The sequence below is a fragment of the Carassius carassius genome, chromosome 7 (assembly GCF_963082965.1).
Source record: "Carassius carassius chromosome 7, fCarCar2.1, whole genome shotgun sequence".
NCBI classification, from domain to species: domain Eukaryota; kingdom Metazoa; phylum Chordata; class Actinopteri; order Cypriniformes; family Cyprinidae; genus Carassius; species Carassius carassius.
The window spans coordinates 12,391,932-12,410,379 of NC_081761.1; the positions used below are offsets into that span (position 1 = coordinate 12,391,932).

Here is an 18,448-nt window from a genome sequence, read left to right on the forward strand (position 1 = left end):
GTAGATCAGTTGGATATCAAATGTTTGTAGGTTGGTAAGGCCATAGTCAATACATGGGCTGTCCCTGTAGAGATTATAATAGGTTCTAACTGCACCTCTTATGATGGAGATTGAAGAGGGAAATGTGTTTTCATAACTAATGATGTATTCTCCCTCAAGATCGTTTTAGTACTATCAGTCAGACATGGCTCATCTAAACCTGGAGTGAGTTTGTTAGTGCATGATCAGGTTATAAATCATTAAAAGCATTCATATGTGGCTTAAGAAAAAGGAGGAGAGAGAATTTAATAAAGAACAGAGATGAAAAGAAGAGGAAAGAATATGTGAGTCCACACATGATTTCAAGCTTGTATTGTTGGGGTACTGTATCATTGTGAGAAAAGCAAACAAAAACAAATTTCATAAAATGCATAAAATATTATTTGGTGGGTGAAAATGCTCAAATATTTATGTGTATATTTATAAGCAGGAAATCTAATGTAAAGACGAATATTGATACAACATTTGCTAATTTATTGTTTTTTGAATCCATCGCATAATACAATAGTCCAAAAATATATTATCAGTTATTACTTTGTTTTAATATACCCTGAGTGATTTTATTCTGAAAAATATTGAACAAAATTATGTAAAATAATAATAATAATTGTGGCAATACATAAAGTACATAAATTACATCTAAAGGAATGGTTTACCCAAAAATGAAAATTTGCTGAAAATGTAAATGTCCAAGATGTAGATGAGTTTATTTCTTCATCAGAACAGATTTGGAGAAATTTGGATCCTCTGGAGTGAATGGGTGCCGTCAGAATGAGAGTCCAAACAGCTGATAAAAACATCACAATAATCAAATAATACACATGACTCCAGTCCATCAGTTAACATCTGGTGAGCCAAAAAGCTGTGCGTTTGTAAAAAACAAATCCATCAAGGTGTTGTTTTTTTACTTTTTAACTGTGAACTGTTGCTTATTAAATAATAATGCTTCATCCAGTAAAAAATATTTCCCTGCTGTCATCTAACATCAAAATCCTCTGACATATTTGTTAAGAATATTTTCCGCTTGTTAATGCTAATTGATCTGTACATATTTCTCTTCTCCATGGGGCGACTTTATCTACAGAGATAAACCAATATAGATATTTTAGCATTATTTTATTTTATTAATGGTTTGAAGTTAAAAACATCTTAAAGACTGATATGTTTTTAACTGAATGACAGTGGAATACTTGTGGATTTTTGTGATATTGATCCATTAGTGAGCAAGTGATGTAATGCTAAATTTCTCAGTTTTGAAAAAACTTATAACTCATCTACATCTTGGATCATCTGATTTTAAGTGTACTATTCTTTTATAGATGATTCCTGACATATCCATTAAAAGCTTAAAAAATGACATTTCAAACAGCTTTCGAAGACATGGATTTCGAAGAGGAAAATTTTTAAAAAGTGTAACTGAATTTATAAAGTAAAACCTCTTTTGAAGAAGATACAGTTTCATCTGTCGACTGAGAGAGAGAGAGATAGAGAGGGAGAGAGAGAGACAGAGAGAGAGAGAGAGGGGAGGGTGATAAACCCTATAAACCAGATCCACCTCAAGAAAGCATTTTATCCCTTATACTGCTCTTGCTCTCTCTCACACTTCAATTAATTTTCTCTCTCTTTTTCTGCCTGAGATGTCGTCTCTGTTGAGGGAGGAGATGGACAGAGTCTTGTTCAGACCGGAGGGACAAAGCCTGGAGGAGTTTATAGAAATAGAGGAGCAACAGCAGGGGCGACATTTTCTCTGCGTTTCTAGTAAGAAATTTTTTTTGCTCAATTATTTTTTAGTTATATAGACCAAATTATTTTAGAAAATGGATGAGATACTAAAATTCTAAAAAAAATATATATATTTATATATATATATATATATATATATATATATATATATATATATATATATATATATATATATATATATATATATATATATATAAATAAATATGTGAGTTCATCTGGGGACAGAGTCAGAAATTGTTTGTGAAGGAGGAAGAATGTAAAAAAAAAACAAAAAAAAAACAACAGACCTAAATTTGTTTATGGTTGATATGGTTTGATGAAGGGGTGTAATAAAAATACAAAACCAATGTGTGTTTGGTTAGTAACTAAGGATAAAGAAGCTCAGATCTCAGTTGTCCTGTGTCGGAGAGTTAAGCATTCACGGACCAATAAGCTGCAGAAATATGGGCTGGAGGACAGTTATGAAAGAACAGAGACTTGGGCCCTGGAGGACCTGCTGATTCTGGACGGTAGAGATCCAGACACTGTGAGTAGAGTTTAGCATTCATCCTCCTCCAACTTGAGAATATACATGCTACTTTCAGTAACTGCTGTTTAAATTATTAACGGTGCTGATGAGTTGTAATATAATAGGAAGCAGAAGCTCTTACTTTTCATTGAAAGATGTTTAGTTTGCATATCTCTGCTGTGTTAGGATGATCCCTGTTTCTTGATGCATTTCGACTCGGTGCGGTCCATAAGAGCAGTGAGCTGTGCTGCGAAATACACACTGGCCCGCTGTCTGCTGTCCCTGAGCAAGACACATCACCAAACGGCACTAAAACTTAAGAACTATGACTGGACGTACATTCAGCCCACTGCAATGTATTCAGATCGTGGTGACTGTGTTGTCCTTGCGCAGATCTGTTTCTATGCCTTTAATCTGGTTTGTCTTTCATTGTGTCCTGTGCCTCTGGCATAGAGTCATTTTGATTAGTCTTCTCATTTGAGGAATTTCTTTTGAACTGGTCCTAAAATCTCAACTCTTGATGTTGACAATAAAAGTTCATTTAAGTGTAATCTATAATGCCCTTAGGGAGTGTACAAAGACCAAGCTTTGTGATTTGAGCACTTAGCCATGCTTTGAGTAACTGTAACATAACTCCACGGTTTAGTGAAATCCAATTTGTGCTTGTGCAAAGGAAATGCATAAGGGTGTTTCTGATGTGTAATCCTGTGACTTGATTGTTAAGAGTGTGTATTTATTTAAAAGTGTTATAAATTGTGTGACATGTTTTGCTTGTGTTTTAGCTGATTCATTAGTTAAGCTATACTAATATATTTAATCATTTCGAAAAGCGAAACTGTGAGACAAATTAGTGAATATTACAGCATACACTAATAACATTAATAATCTTGTCATCTGGTGAAAAATCCAATGTTTTCTAGTTTCCTCTGCAGTGTGCTTTACTGAATTAAATACTGTTGACATCCACAAGTTGTTTAAGCACAATTTTAATAAATTAAACCTATGGAAAGTTTTAAAAATATGTGTCACTGTGTGCAAGACCGCTTTAATTGTTTGCATGCAAAATATTGTTGGTACGAAAGGATTTGCATCTTGTGATGCATTCAATATTAGGGAAATGAATAACATATTTACGACGAAATGTACAACAACTTACCGATTAAGTATATAAATGGTAATAAAATATTTGAATTGTGATTAAAAGTTTTTATTTCGTAAAAAGAAACAGAGTTGGAGATAGCAGAGCTATGTAGCAAATATAGTTTACCGGTCATTACACAGAAATAGAATACCACGACTGCCCAAAATCAATTATTCCATTTAGTCGAGAAATAAAATATCATTATAATATGATATAACATGTAACAGGTTAAAGTTGCACTACACTAACGTTTTGAATTTAGCCAAACCGCCATGCTGACGTCATAAATGCTTCAATGTTTTTGGTCCATCAATTGGGTGGCTAAAAAAGTCGCCTGAATCAAAATAATAAATTTATTTAACTTCAAATGGCTATGCCTTGTTTGTAATAAACCTGAATTCTTGCAAAATGAACTATCATTTTATCTAAATATATTCAGGATTAGAGTGGATTAATTTGTTTGTAGTTTAACTAGTTACTTAAATCTGGTCATAAAGGCGCAGCGGAGACACGCCTGGCGCCAAATTTCAAGTGTGGATGGTTGAACTGAAAGCAACGTCGACGTTAATTTTAGGTACAACTATAGCAGCGTATAGCGGTTTTATTTCATTTTACGCATACGGTGGTTTATCGAAATGTACATTAAGTCTATTGTACTAGAGGGCTTCAAGTCCTACGCCGAAAGGACGGAGATTAACGGATTTGATCCGTTTTTTAACGCCATCACCGGACTGAACGGTAGTGGGAAGTCAAATATACTGGACTCCATCTGCTTTCTGCTGGGGATATCTAATCTATCACAGGTCAGTTTTAATACATCAAATATCATATAACTCGTAGACGTATGTCTAAATCTGGCAGCTTTGTGATTGCAGATGTTTGTTTATTTTGTTCAATTGTTTTTGCTTATTTAATAAACACAACGATTTTCAAATGTTCTGTTCTCTAAACCACTTGTATTACAAAAACAAAATGCTAAAACAAAAATGGTGTATAAATAAAACTTAAATCGGAATAGATTTTTCAGTTTAATATGGATACAGAGCAATGATTAATTAAGTATGGAAGTGGCTTACGGAGTTTAAAAGTTAAAATGTAATCCTGCTTGTTTTGGTTTTTCGACCTTTGTAGGTTCGTGCCACTAATCTCCAAGATCTGGTGTACAAAAATGGTCTGGCTGGGATCACCAAAGCAACTGTCTCCATCACCTTCGACAACTCCAACAAGAAACAGAGTCCACTCGGGTTTGAGACACATGATGAGATTACTATAACACGACAGGTATTCACCTTAAGATCAGTGTCTGCTCCACTCTCACTGATGGCTCGAGGTACACAGCTTGTGATGTAACCGTTTGTTGTGCAGGTGGTCATAGGTGGACGCAACAAGTACCTTATCAACGGCGTGAATGCAAACAACTTGCGAGTCCAGGATCTGTTTTGTTCAGTTGGCTTAAATGTCAACAACCCTCACTTTCTTATCATGCAGGTAATTGCCATAATACACTGATTTAAGACTTCTCCTGTTATGTGGCCTGAAAATATTTTTTATAAAGGTATTGGATAATCATATTCTTAACAACCGAATTTTCATATTAAAATGAGTGTGGACGGCCGTTTTTCCATTTAACCTTTTTGGATTTTTACTTGTGTCATATGTAATTAGCTTATTGTTCATATTCCCTATCACCCCACCTGTATGTTTATTTCAGGGGAGAATCACCAAGGTCTTAAACATGAAGCCTCCTGAGGTAAGATGTTTGTCATTTGAATATACTTGGCTGTGATCTACTCACATTTTGATTTGTAGTAATAAAGCTTCTGCAATTGATTTGCTCTTTGCTGGTGGATGAAATGATACAAACATTTAGTGTTATTGATGCAAGTTTTGGTGAAATTTTAAATAATTACACAATTTTTTTAATTCACAGATTCTGGCCATGATTGAGGAGGCGGCAGGTACCAGGATGTATGAATGCAAGAAGATCAGTGCTCAGAAAACTATTGAGAAGAAGGATGCAAAGCTGAAAGAGATTCAAACTGTAAGTACATTTATTTCCTTATTACCTTGTTATTTTAATCACCTAACAATTGGAACAACCAGCAATTTCATTTTATGGAGACTTCATCTTTGGATGTTTTTGTGTGAAACAGATCCTGGATGAGGAGATCACTCCTGCTATGGAGAAACTGAAGGAGGTATGTGTTAAAAATAAATAAATTGCTTATTTATAATTTATTGTATATGTGTATATTAGATTCATGCTATTAGAAAATCACTTCTTTTTTTTTTTTTACACCTTTTTTATGTAAATAATGAAGTTGTAAATTATTAATGAATCATGTATAATGGAGAGAGGCTAAACATTACTGTGTGCCAATGGTTCTTTTTATGCAGCTGAGAGCAGCATTTAAGTTTTTTTCGTTTTCTAAAAGCATCAGTTCCTTACTGTGGACCGAATACATATGACTTATAAAAAATATACTTATCATCTTTGTCATATCCTGTCCATCTCCCTTGCTTCTCCTCAGGAACGTGCGTCCTACCTGGAGTACCAGAAGCTCATGCGTGAGATTGAGCACTTGAGTCGACTGTATGTGGCGCACCTGTTTGTGTGCGCCGAGGAGACCAAGCTGAAGTCTAATGAACACCTGCAGGAGATGCAGAGCTCTATCGCACAGCTGCAGGAGAACATGAAGCAGAACGAGGCCAAAGTGAAGGAGCTGAGCACCGAGATACAGGAGCTGGAGCGAATGAGGGACAAGGTAAGCAGCAGAGCAGGGAACAGGAGCAAGAAGCAACAGTGTATTTGTTTGGTAACATTCATAGTGCAGTTTCAGCCTTTGAGGGCTATTTGTTTTTAATTGTTTCTTGCTGTAATAGTTTCTACCTTTTTCTCCTTTCTTTCTTGTCAAGTGCTTTGTGACCACCTACATTAGACATTTCATGTGCATGTCAAAAGCATATTATAATGTATAAATGTGAAATGCAAGCCACATGATATTTACACAGATGTTCAAAATGTTGGTTTTTAGATAGATATATTAAACTGGAAAACTCTTTTGACAGCTCCAGGTTTTTATTTGTATTTTTGATCAAATAAATGCAGTCTTGTTGAGCATAAAAGACAAATACCTTTTAATATAAAAAAAAATCTAACCTAACCAACGTTTGTACAGGATTGGGTATTTATATAATTACATTTGCAAAAGTAAAAAATTTTATTTTTTTTTTGTAATCCATCAAGAATGGTATTTTATAGTTAATTTACCCAAATTGTTTTTGTTTTTTTTTTTTTTTTTCTCTAAGAGGACCACTTTAAGCTTAAATTTCAAATCTTTTGTCAGCCCTGTATGAGAATCAACAAATAGTTATTACCGTATTTTCCAGACTTCAAGTTGCACTTTTTTTTTCATAGTTTGGCTGGTCCTGTGATTTATAGTCAGGTGCGACTTATCAAAATTAATTTGACAAGAACCAAGAGAAAACATTATCGTCTACAGCCGCGAGAGCTGTAGACGGCAATGCGTTCTCTTGGTTATAAATAAATGCGACTTATAGTCTGAAAAATACGGTAAAAGTTTTCCTCCATTTATTTTTCTTGTGTTCTTGTTAACATGGTGTGTTAATTTGGCTGAATCCACTGGGTAGCTTTTTCAGTGTGAAAATGGCCTAACTGTTCTGTGTGCAGAAAAAAAACTGTTTCTAATTTATTAGAAATGACTTGTGGTCCTGTTGGAACACATTTAAGGTCCAGAATCGGACCACGGTCTGTTAAATGGTGTGGTGACCTAGGTATGATAGGTAGGGTTTCTTTTACCTGTACAGGTTGGTAAACATGTACTTGTCCTGTGGAGACTGAAGGTCTGTAATAGAGAGAGGAATGGTGGGTAATGGACTGGCAAAAGTATTAAAGTCTTTGTACGGGAAAATATTTTTAAATTTATGATGCAAATTGATACCTGTTCGAAAAGTGTGTGGCTGATTGATTAAATATTTCTGTCTCCTGTTGTATTCCATTAGCATGTCTCATTTCTGTGTCTGTCTCTCTAGGAGGTTGGGGGGGTTTTGAAGACTCTGGAAGAGACCTTGTCTGAAGCGCAAAGAGTGGACACAAAGGCCCAAAGCGCTCTGGACCTGAAGAAGCAAAATCTGAAAGATGAGACCAAGAAGAGAAAAGAGCTGGTCAAAAACATGGAGGAGGTATAACAGGAATAAAAGAAACTTTTATTTGTGAAAGCTTGCAATAAAGTTACTAATAGATTTAATACACAAATGAAACCTTAATAGAAATAATAATATACAGGTCCTTCTAAAAAAAATAGCATATTGTGATAAAGTTCATTATTTTCCATAATGTAATGATAAAAATTAAACTTTCATATATTTTAGATTCATTGCACACCAACTGAAATATTTCAGGTCTTTTATTGTTTTAATACTGATGATTTTGGCATACAGCTCATGAAAACCCAAAATTCCTATCTCAAAAAATTAGCATATCATGGAAAGGTTCTCTAAACAAGCTATTAACCTAATCATCTGAATCAACTAATTAACTCTAAACACCTGCAAAAGATTCATGAGGCTTTTAAAAACTCCCAGCCTGGTTCATTACTCAAAACCGCAATCATGGATAAGACTGCTGACCTGAAGGCCATCATTGACACCCTCAAGCAAGAGGGTAAGACACAGAAAGAAATTTCTGAACGAATAGGCTGTTCCCAGAGTGCTGTATCAAGGCACCTTAGTGGGAAGTCTGTGGGAAGGAAAAAGTGTGGCAAAAAACGCTGCACAACGAGAAGAGGTGACCGGACCCTGAGGAAGATTGTGGAGAAGGACCAATTCCAGACCTTGGGGGCTTGCGGAAGCAGTGGACTGAGTCTGGAGTAGAAACATCCAGAGCCACCGTGCACAGGCGTGTGCAGGAAATGGGCTACAGGTGCCGCATTCCCCAGGTCAAGCCACTTTTGAACCAGAAACAGCGGCAGAAGCGCCTGACCTGGGCTACAGAGAAGCAGCACTGGACTTTTGGACAAATTTTGCATGTCATTAGGAAATCAAGGTGCCAGAGTCTGGAGGAAGACTGGGGAGAAGGAAATGCCAAAATACCTGAAGTCCAGTGTCAGGTACCCATAGTCAGTGATAGTCTGGGGTGCCATGTCAGCTGCTGGTGTTGGTCCACTGTGTTTTATCAAGGGCAGGGTAAACTCAGCTAGCTATCAGGAGATTTTGGAGCACTTCATGCTTCCATCTGCTGAAAAGATTTATGGAGATGAAGATTTCATTTTTCAGCACGACCTGGCACCTGCTCACAGTGCCAAAGCCACTGGTAAATGGTTTACTGACCATGGTATTACTGTGCTCAATTGGCCTGCCAACTCTCCTGACCTGAACCCCATAGAGAATCTGTGGGATGTTGTGAAGAGTAAGTTGAGAGACGCAAGACCCAACACTCTGGGTGAGCTTAAGGCCGCTATCGAAGCATCGTGGGCCTCCATAACACCTCAGCAGTGCCACAGGCTGATTGCCTCCATGCCACGCCGCATTGAAGCAGTCATTTCTGCAAAAGGATTCCCGACCAAGTATTGAGTGCATAACTGAACATAATTATTTGAAGGTTGACTTTTTTTGTATTAAAAACGCTTTTCTTTTATTGGTCGGATGAAATATGCTAATTTTTTGAGACAGGCATTTTGGGTTTTCATGAGCTGTATGCCAAAATCATCAGTATTAAAACAATAAAAGACCTGAAATATTTCACTTGGTGTGCAATGAATCTAAAATACATGAAAGTTTAATTTTTATCATTACATTATGGAAATTAATGAACTTTATCACAATATGCTAATTTTTTGAGAAGGATCTGTAATTTAAAGATAAGTATGCCTGTAGGGTTGTATGTGATTATATTTCAAGATATTGCCAGAAATTCATGTCTTTTCATAAATGAACGAATGAATTTTACATAAATTAGTCAACAATTATTTACAATCATAATTAAATGTTAACTTTATTTGAACTAGGATAAGAAGATGATGTCAGCTAAAGAAGTGGAGGTTGCCAAGGCTGTGGATCGGCTGAAGGCCGTGCAGGAGGAAGGGCAGAAGGATGCAGAAGCGCTGGAGGCGGCTCAACAGCATTTTAAGGCAGTGTCAGCTGGTCTCTCTGCCAATGAAGATGGAGCTGAAGCCACACTTAGTGGCCAGATGATGACCTGCAAGAATGACATGAGTAAAGCTGAGACCGAGGCCAAACAGGTGACCTTTTTGACCTCTAACATCTGTCAATAAGTCCAGTAATGACAGTGATGTAGGATTGTTTGTCCAATGTATACTTTAAAAATGTTGTTCACTGTCCATACTGTTATTACTCAGATCAGCAATGTCTAAAAAAATACACTACCATTCAAAATTTATATATATAATTTTTTTTTTTTTTGAAGATTATTTTATTGTCTACCAAGGTTCTGTTTATTTGTTTAGCAACAATTGTTATAAAGAATTAGAATTGTTATACTTTGTTACAATTTATAATTACTACAGTCTTCAGCCATTACTTGATCCATAAGAAATCATTCTAATATTCTGATTTGGTGCTCAAGAAACATTTCTCATTATTATCAGTGTTAAAAACCATTGCGGATTAATATTTATATTATATTATGTTAGTCTTTTTTATGATTCTTTGATTTGAGAACAGAATTCATTTGAAAAAAGTCCTTTGTAACATTATAAATGTCTTTACTGTCACTTAAGCAGTTTAATGCATTTATGTAAAAGTATTAATTCAAAAACACTTTTGAAAGGTATTATGTTGGTACATTTTATTCTATTTTATGGTGTTGTTTTTTAAAGACCGATTGTAATGGTCTCTTCTGACTCTTAGGCTCAGATGAAACTGAAACATGCTCAGCAGGAGCTAAAGACTAAGCAGGCTCAGGTCAAGAAGATGGACAGTGGCTACAAAAAAGACCAGGACACATTTGAGGCTGTGAAGAAATGCATAGAAAAGCTACAGGCCGAAATGAAGAAACTCAACTATGAAGGTACTGAATACATTTAGAATGTGATTGTGGTTATTTATTAGGTGACATTAAATGAAGCCTAAAAATGTGAAATATTAAACTTTAAAGCTTAATACAAAATTAAAGTTTCATATTGGTCTTTAAGACATTGCTTTAAAAAGTTTTTCTTTTTTAAAGAAGATTGACTTGTGTGTTCAGATGGACGAGAGGAGCTTCTGTTGGAGCAGAAGAGGCAGTGTTCACGGGACGTCAGTCAGCTCAGAGAAACCTACGAGTCCTTCGTGGGCCAGTTCCCCAACCTGCGCTTCGAGTACACGTGAGAACATGCAAACCATTTCCATTTAGACTCATTTCTTATTTGTGGTTTATACACTTCATTCATTCATTCATTGACTGCATTGGTACTATGCGTGTATGTAGGGACCCAGAGAAGAATTGGGACCGCTGTAAGGTGAAAGGTTTGGTGGCAAATCTTTTCACTGTGACTGATGTGTCAAATGCTACAGCTCTGGAGGTGGTTGCTGGTGGTCGACTCTATAACATAGTGGTGGACAATGAGGTGAGTTTTACTTAATGAAACATTAAGGGGTCCTCAAACTTTTCTGAAAATAGTTGTTTTGGTTTTAAACTTGTCTGTTTGCAGGTTACTGGGAAAAAGCTTCTGGAAAAGGGTGAACTGAGACGCAGATACACCATCATTCCTCTGAACAAAATCTCAGCACGTACCCTCAATGACAAAGTAGTGCGCACTGCCAAAAACTTGGTAAGAACTCTGCCAAGTTGTTGATTTGATTATGATGATATATTTTATTCTCAGTGGAATTCTATTTAAGGAAAGGATACCCATGTATTTTGTGTTGCAGGTTGGGCCAGATAACGTGCACGCCGCTCTGTCGTTGGTAGGTTATGAATCGGAGCTGAGGAAGGCCATGGAGTATGTTTTTGGAACTACGCTAGTCTGTGACAGTTTGGACAATGCTAAAAAAGTTGCCTTTGACAAAGGTGTGAGCACCAAAACTGTTACGCTGGGAGGAGACGTGTTTGATCCTCAGGGAACATTGACTGGAGGTTAGTGTGGTTATAACTGCACAATATATAGAGCCTCACAAAAGTATTCAGACCCATTATAAGTTCTCCGTTTACTAGATTATTGCTCGGACTTGTTCTGAGATGTAATTTCATCAATCTGATGTAATCAGATTCTTATTCAATTCTGATTGCTATATTACAAATAATGTTTTGAGAATGTTGGACAAATTGTAAGGGGGAAAAATCTTTATAATACAATATGATATAATGTGAAAATACCTTTCTACTATATTCTCCCAAGAAAACCTTTTTTCCCCTTTTATTACTGTTAAATGTTTATTTAAATTTTTTTGTACTCTTGTCACCAGTTACCAGTTAGTTTTTCATCTTTTTTACCTTTTATTATGATAGATAGATAAGTAAGTTGAAGTAAATTTTGGGTTTAATGCAGCATTCAATCTCCACAAAATAGCACAGAGCAATTAAAACTTTTAAGTGTTAGAGCGCAGTATGTTATAGATTCAACTGAATTGTGCATATATAACATGTGTTTGGCTAATTCTTTATTACACTATTTGCTAATATATATAGAACTTGTCAGTTTATGCATAGTCTGGGAATGGACCCATTTGCTGTTTGAGCTACAGGAACCATAGATACTTTGTGATCATTAAACTGTACTGTGTCCTTTAGACAAGCCCCCAAATTTGATACCTGTGGGCATTTTATCCAGAAGGCAGATGAGTTTATGATCTCAAAACATTTACAGGGGACAGAAGAACATTGTGTTCTCTAATAACGGGTGTGTGTGTGTGTGTGTGTGTAGGTGCACGTGCTCAGACGGCCTCTGTTTTGTCTAAATTGGCTGAGGTGAAGGACATCCAGGACAGTCTGAGGGCTAAAGAGGCAGAACTCGCCGCGCTAGAGTCTGAGCTCAGCAGCCTCAAGGGAACAGCTGAGAAGTGAGTCTCTGTCCAAAATACAACTTCTCAAAATCCTCACTGACCAATCAAGACAAAAGCCCAAGGCAGAAGACTGAAATTTTGCTGCTTTCTTTTAGATATCGTCAGCTGAAGCAGCAGTTGGACCTGAAGACTGAAGAGGCCCGGATCCTGGAGACCAAACTTCAGCAGAGCTCCTTCCACAAACAACAAGAGGAGCTGGAGAACCTGCGCAAGACCATCGGTACACACAAATACCACTCTTTGGCGAAATGTTGGTTCTCTTTCTGAAAGCGCTGCTCTGTATAAGAGTTGCAATAAATACACTACTACGCCGTATAGGTCATTGCTGGTTTTGCTGGTCTTTTAACTATCGGGGTGTTCTGTTTCTTTAGAGGAGTGTGAGGAAACTCTGCAGAAGACAAAGGAGGTTCAGAAGAAGGCAGAAGAGAAGTACAAAGTTCTGGAGAACAAGATGAAGAATGCAGAGGCAGAGAGAGAGAAAGAACTGAAAGCAGCTCAGCAGAAACTCAACCAGGCCAAGAGCAAAGCAGATGCTTACAACAAGAGACTGAAAGAGAAACAGCAGGTACTTTCCCATTATGATGCAATGTATCAGGTCTAGACTGACAAAGTTCCACTGTTTACAATGATTAGCAACCCTCTACATTGCGAGTAAATCACTCGCATATGCGACTAAATTTTAATCTGGTCGACTAAATTATGTCTATTGTTAGCCATTGGCTAATAAATTCTTAAATTTTACTCGCCAGTGTGTGTGTTCAAGGCTATTATATGATTAGCACATTTTAACTCGTTGAACACTGACTGAGCGCTTCAGAGTTTTGCTCTCCATCAAGCGATCTGTACTTTTCAGTTCATCTCAGTGGATGCACAGCGCACCTGTATTTGACGCTCTGTAAACTCTGTGTGGAGGCGCACGAGTCGCCAACGCTTTGCTGATAGCGCTGTTTCTCACACATGCACAGAGAGAGAGCGAGAGTCTTAACATGCTGAATCGACGCGCTGCATGTAAACTATATTCTTTGTTGTCTTCTCCTGTCAAAATAATGGAGTTAATTTAGAATTATTAAACTTTTTCGAACAAGCAGAAGATATTCCGGTTTCTCCGGTAATGTGCAGAGCTAATGCGCAAAAGGCAATTCCATTGGTTGGCGCTGATCTATTAACATCCCTGTTTTGATTTCTGCAAATCAGTTCGACCGAACGCAGAAAACGTGATTAATATTCATGAACCCTGCAGCTCATCAATCCATAGTGCAGAATTAGTAGTAGTATTATCTTTTAATAATAATTAATATGATCTATTTTTTTTTACAGAAACCCTCAATGACCAAAAATATCTTAAGCATCTCCACCAATCTTAATTTCAGTTGACAAATATGCATTTATACATGGTTACCAAGTTTTAGTTCTAATCACTGAAGTTCTATCATTAAATAGTGTTTAATACCATTATGTAATGCTTGACTGACTGATTAAAAAGCTAAGATTTAAGAATGTGTGCCATTTTACAAAGATAAGATGATTAGAATCATATGTGTGTGTAAAATAGTATATCAGTCTGGCAAGTAAACTAAAAATTTTATTAGCCAATGGCGATTATATTGCCAAGGTGTGCGTAGAGGGTTGATTAGGGCCTTTTGCACCACAGGACCCTTTTCATAGTACCAGAACTAAATGTGGAACTACCCAAATTTGGTGTTTTTTCGCACCGCAGAAACTAGGTGCGATTGTTAGTACCGGACTGCCTTTTTCGAGAACCGAATTAGCTCCTACTCCAGAGCAGGCTCTAACCAGCACAACTGGTACTGCCTGTGACATAAGTAGACATTGATTGGCCAGACGTGCTCACCCGCCATTATTTAAAATGCTGTGTAAACATACTGTAAACATTGTGTGAATTTATTTCACAAGTATGATGAACAGTGATAAATGGGCTGAGGTTGAAGTACAGGCATTTGTAGCAAGTTTAGCATTGCCAGTTGTAGATTCCTTCTTTCCGTTTTTTCAATCGATTTACTTATGCGTCAACATCCGATGTACATTATTGTGAAACCCGCGAGTCACAACAAAAGCACAACTCCTATCAGTGTCCTCCATCCTCCTTTTGTTAACGTTGTTCTATGTTAACTTTGTTGAACGCCATGCACAAATGACATCGCTGTCAATCAGCTTACGTCACATCCTAGTACACACTGTCAGTGCAAAATGCAACCCTTTAAATGGTACTTGGAAGTAGTTAGCGTCCCAGTACTTTAGTACTTTACATTTAGTTCTGGAACTAAAGCAGTGTGAAAGGCCCTATTGTGTCACACCACAACAGTTAGAAGCTGAGTACTTTCTTTCTGTAGGAGGCAGATGCATTAGCTCTGGAGTTGGAGGAACTGAAAAGAGAACAGGCTGGATATGAGCAGCAGATTCAGGCTGTAGATGAAGCTTTGAAAGCCATACAGGAGCAGATCGACACCATGACCACCGAGGTTTTGGCCAATAAGGTACAGAGACAACCTCTTTAATACTCCCTTAAAATGAAAATTTGGTTCTTTTTACTTTCCTGTCATTCCAAACCTTTGACTTTCTTCTGTAAAGCACAGAAAATATTTTAAGATGTTGGTAAATAAAACAGTTTTGGTTCCCTTTGACAATGGAATTCATTCAGGACCAAAATTTCAACCTATCTCGTGTTATGTTTCTCAAAACAAAAAGTCATACAGTCTTGGAATGCCATGAGGGTGAGTTTATGGGTGGACTGTCCTTTTAAAAGTGATGCCTTTAGTGCCATAAATGTTAACTGTCGCTCTGTGTGTTTAGGAAGCAGTGCGTGCCGCACAGGAGCAGCTGTCCCAGCAGAAGAAGGTGATTCTGGGACAGGAGAGAGAGATTAAAGGAAAGACCGGAGAAGCAAACCACCTACGAGAGCAAAACAATGATGCTCAGCTCAAAATCAAAGAGCTGGAGCACAACATCAGCAAACACAAGAAAGACAGTGCTGATGCCACTGCCAAGGTCAGAGGAAGTTAATGAGGTCATTAGAGACTGGAGTATTGTAGATTAGACTATCTAATGTTTACATTTGTTTAGGTGGCCCGCATGTTAGCTGAAAATGACTGGATCTCCTCTGAGAAACATCTCTTCGGCCAGCCCAACACTGCTTACGACTTTAAGACCAACAATCCCAAAGAAGCTGGACAGAGGTTGAAAAGACTCGAGGAGACTAAAGACAAGCTGGAGAGAAATGTCAACCGCAGGGCTATGAACATGCTCAGTGAGGCTGAGGAAAGGGTACGTTGATCTCTTTAAGATGTTATTACAAAATGCATCAAACATAGATGAGAGTAAAAGAGCAGAGAATTGTTTTTTTTTTTTTTTTTGTATATATATCTGCTGTCTCTGTAAGGCTATATCTTGAATATACAATTCCTTTCAATGTATGTTTTCAAAAAAAGCTCACCTAAGCTGCATTTTTTTGATAGAGTATTAATTAAAAAGTAATATACAAAAAAAAATATTACAATTTGAAATAACTGAATTCTATATTTATATAGTTTTAAATGCAAAGCTGGCTTTTCAGAAGAAATTTTCCATTCTTACGTGTCACACGATCCTTCTAATATACTGACAAAAATAAAGGTTTCTTGAGCACTAAATTAATTTACTTTTTTTTTTTTTTTTCCAGAATTCTGTTTAATAGAAAGTTCAAAAGCATTTGTATTATAATAATTTTGTGGTTTTACAAATGTCTTCACAGTCACTTAAATCTTATTGACTAACCCCAAAATTTTGAATGATTGTTTATTTGATTATTATTCTTTTATTATTTATTTATTTATTTATTTGTGCCTTGCATGTTTTTGTGAGATTTGGATCAGTTTCTGCTTTATTGGTTTATTATTAGTGGTATCTAATTACTTATTTATTGGTAATGATAATAGCATTTTCTATTAGTCGTGGGAAGTCGTGGCCTAATGGTTATAGAGTCTGACGCAATCGAAAGGTTGTGAGTTCGAGTCTCGGGCCGGCAGGAATTGTAGGTGGGGGGAGTGCATGTACAGTTCTCTCTCCACTTCCAATACCATAACTTAGGTGCCCTTGAGCAAGGCACCGAACCCCTAACTGCTCCCCGGGCGCCGCAGCATAAATGGCTGCCCACTGCTCCGTGTGTGTGTTCACGGTGTGTGTGTGTGTTCACTGCTGTGTGTGTGCACTTTGGATGGCTTAAAAGCAGAGCACAAATTCTGAGTATGGGTCACCATACTTGGCCGTATGTCACGTCGTCACGTCACTTATTAGAAATCATTTATTAGTAGTAGAAAAATGTAATAACACTGTCTGCCTTCTTTTAGTACAATGATCTGAAGAAGAAAAAGAGAATTGTTGAGAATGATAAAGCCAAAATCTTGGAAACTATTGAAGAGTTGGACCAGAAGAAGAATGAGGCTCTCAATGTGGCATGGCAGAAGGTAAAATAAACCACCCATGACCAATTAATTTTTTACAATTACAACTAGTAAGAAAAAGATCACACTCGTGATGAATCTGGTTCAGTAAAATGTGTGTGATTGCAGGTGAATAAGGATTTTGGCTCCATATTCTCCACCTTGTTGCCTGGGGCAAATGCCCGTTTGGCTCCTCCTGAGGGATGTGGTGTCCTGGACGGGTTAGAGTTTAAAGTGGCTCTAGGGAAAACCTGGAAAGAGAACCTGACAGAGCTCAGCGGGGGTCAAAGGTCAGCTTTTGCCAACTCTTTTGCTAAAAGTGGCATATCGCTCTTTCCTAAAATCAATAACCATTTTAGTTATGGCTCTCCAAGCCAACATTTGTAGGCTACAGTTCCATTAGAGCAGAAGATTGTGGACTGGTTACTGCATATTTCCCTGTACATGTGCGGTCCATTGACCATCTGATGTCTTTCTGTGTGTTTCAGGTCTCTGGTGGCACTCTCTCTGATTTTAGCTATGTTGTTGTTCAAACCTGCTCCCATTTACATCCTGGATGAAGTGGATGCCGCTCTTGATCTCTCACATACACAAAACATCGGACAGATGCTGAGGACACACTTCACACACTCACAGGTAATTCATTCATTATGACATTTGTTTTTGATTATATGGCAATTTTCCAGTGTTTCAGTAACGTACGTTTTTTTTTTTTTTGCAGTTTGTTGTGGTGTCTCTAAAAGATGGAATGTTCACCAATGCAAACGTGCTCTTCAAGACCAAATTTGTGGACGGCATCTCCACAGTCACTCGCACAGCTCAAACACATGAGGGAAAGGTTTTGGCCCAGCGCACTCAGGAGAAAGCCAGGGACAAACGGCAGCGACAGATACTGGCTAGTTAAACACACTTGCTATATTGCACAAATATACAGATAGAAGCCAGATATATTAAGCTTTTATTACTTTCAGTTGAGAAAATGAAATGGTATATTTAAAATTGTTAGTACTAAAAGCTTTTTGTACACATCAGATTTGTGCAACTAATGCATGTAGAATTGCTCTGTAAATCAGCATTTTCCATTGCCTATTTTAAAATGCTGTTGGACTCACAAATTTTCTCCACATTATCAATTGACGTTATGGAGTGTCGTTGCTCTACTACTTTTTAAGCCTTTAAGTTTTCTCTTTCTGTGCAATGTATTTCAGTTTATTTGTTTGTAGAATTACCTTTTTGTCTTTTCAAACTTTGCAAGCTGGTTTTATATAAATAAAATGTCAAAAAAAAATGGTAGTGGTTTCAGAAATTGTCACGATGACATCCAGCCCTAATGAACATTTAAGAAACAAGAGCTGAAAAATGCTGATTTAATATTTGATAAAATGTATTTTGCCATTAAATGTAATTGGATGTTACGTAAACACTGAACGATGTCATAGGATAGTAATTTATTGCCACTATCTTGAGGCGCATCTATATATATATATAATTACAATTAAAGAAATATTTGTATAGTATGAAAATATTTGATTAGCCAAGTATTAACTATAAAGCTCTATA

At 37.0% G+C, this 18,448-nt stretch overlaps 2 protein-coding genes across 2 annotated transcripts; both read left to right on the top strand.

Moving 5' to 3' along the window:
• Positions 1 to 1,634: 1,634 nt before the first annotated feature.
• LOC132143043 (exocyst complex component 1-like) lies at positions 1,635 to 3,273 on the top strand. The gene is made up of 3 exons (XM_059553207.1): positions 1,635 to 1,797; positions 2,145 to 2,308; positions 2,477 to 3,273. Exons 1-3 carry the CDS (start codon positions 1,677 to 1,679, stop codon positions 2,741 to 2,743), a joined length of 552 nt encoding a protein of 183 aa, XP_059409190.1. The 5' UTR covers positions 1,635 to 1,676; the 3' UTR covers positions 2,744 to 3,273.
• Positions 3,274 to 3,954: 681 nt separating this feature from the next.
• On the top strand, positions 3,955 to 18,003 carry LOC132143549 (structural maintenance of chromosomes protein 2-like). Its single transcript, XM_059553870.1, has 24 exons — positions 3,955 to 4,234; positions 4,563 to 4,712; positions 4,797 to 4,919; positions 5,143 to 5,181; positions 5,362 to 5,472; positions 5,585 to 5,629; positions 5,963 to 6,196; positions 7,485 to 7,634; positions 9,458 to 9,691; positions 10,320 to 10,479; positions 10,657 to 10,774; positions 10,879 to 11,017; positions 11,102 to 11,221; positions 11,322 to 11,526; positions 12,314 to 12,449; positions 12,548 to 12,672; positions 12,824 to 13,017; positions 14,804 to 14,947; positions 15,264 to 15,458; positions 15,534 to 15,734; positions 16,796 to 16,912; positions 17,018 to 17,178; positions 17,377 to 17,524; positions 17,610 to 18,003. Exons 1-24 carry the CDS (start codon positions 4,067 to 4,069, stop codon positions 17,790 to 17,792), a joined length of 3,600 nt encoding a protein of 1,199 aa, XP_059409853.1. The 5' UTR covers positions 3,955 to 4,066; the 3' UTR covers positions 17,793 to 18,003.
• The last annotated feature ends 445 nt before the right edge of the window (positions 18,004 to 18,448 follow it).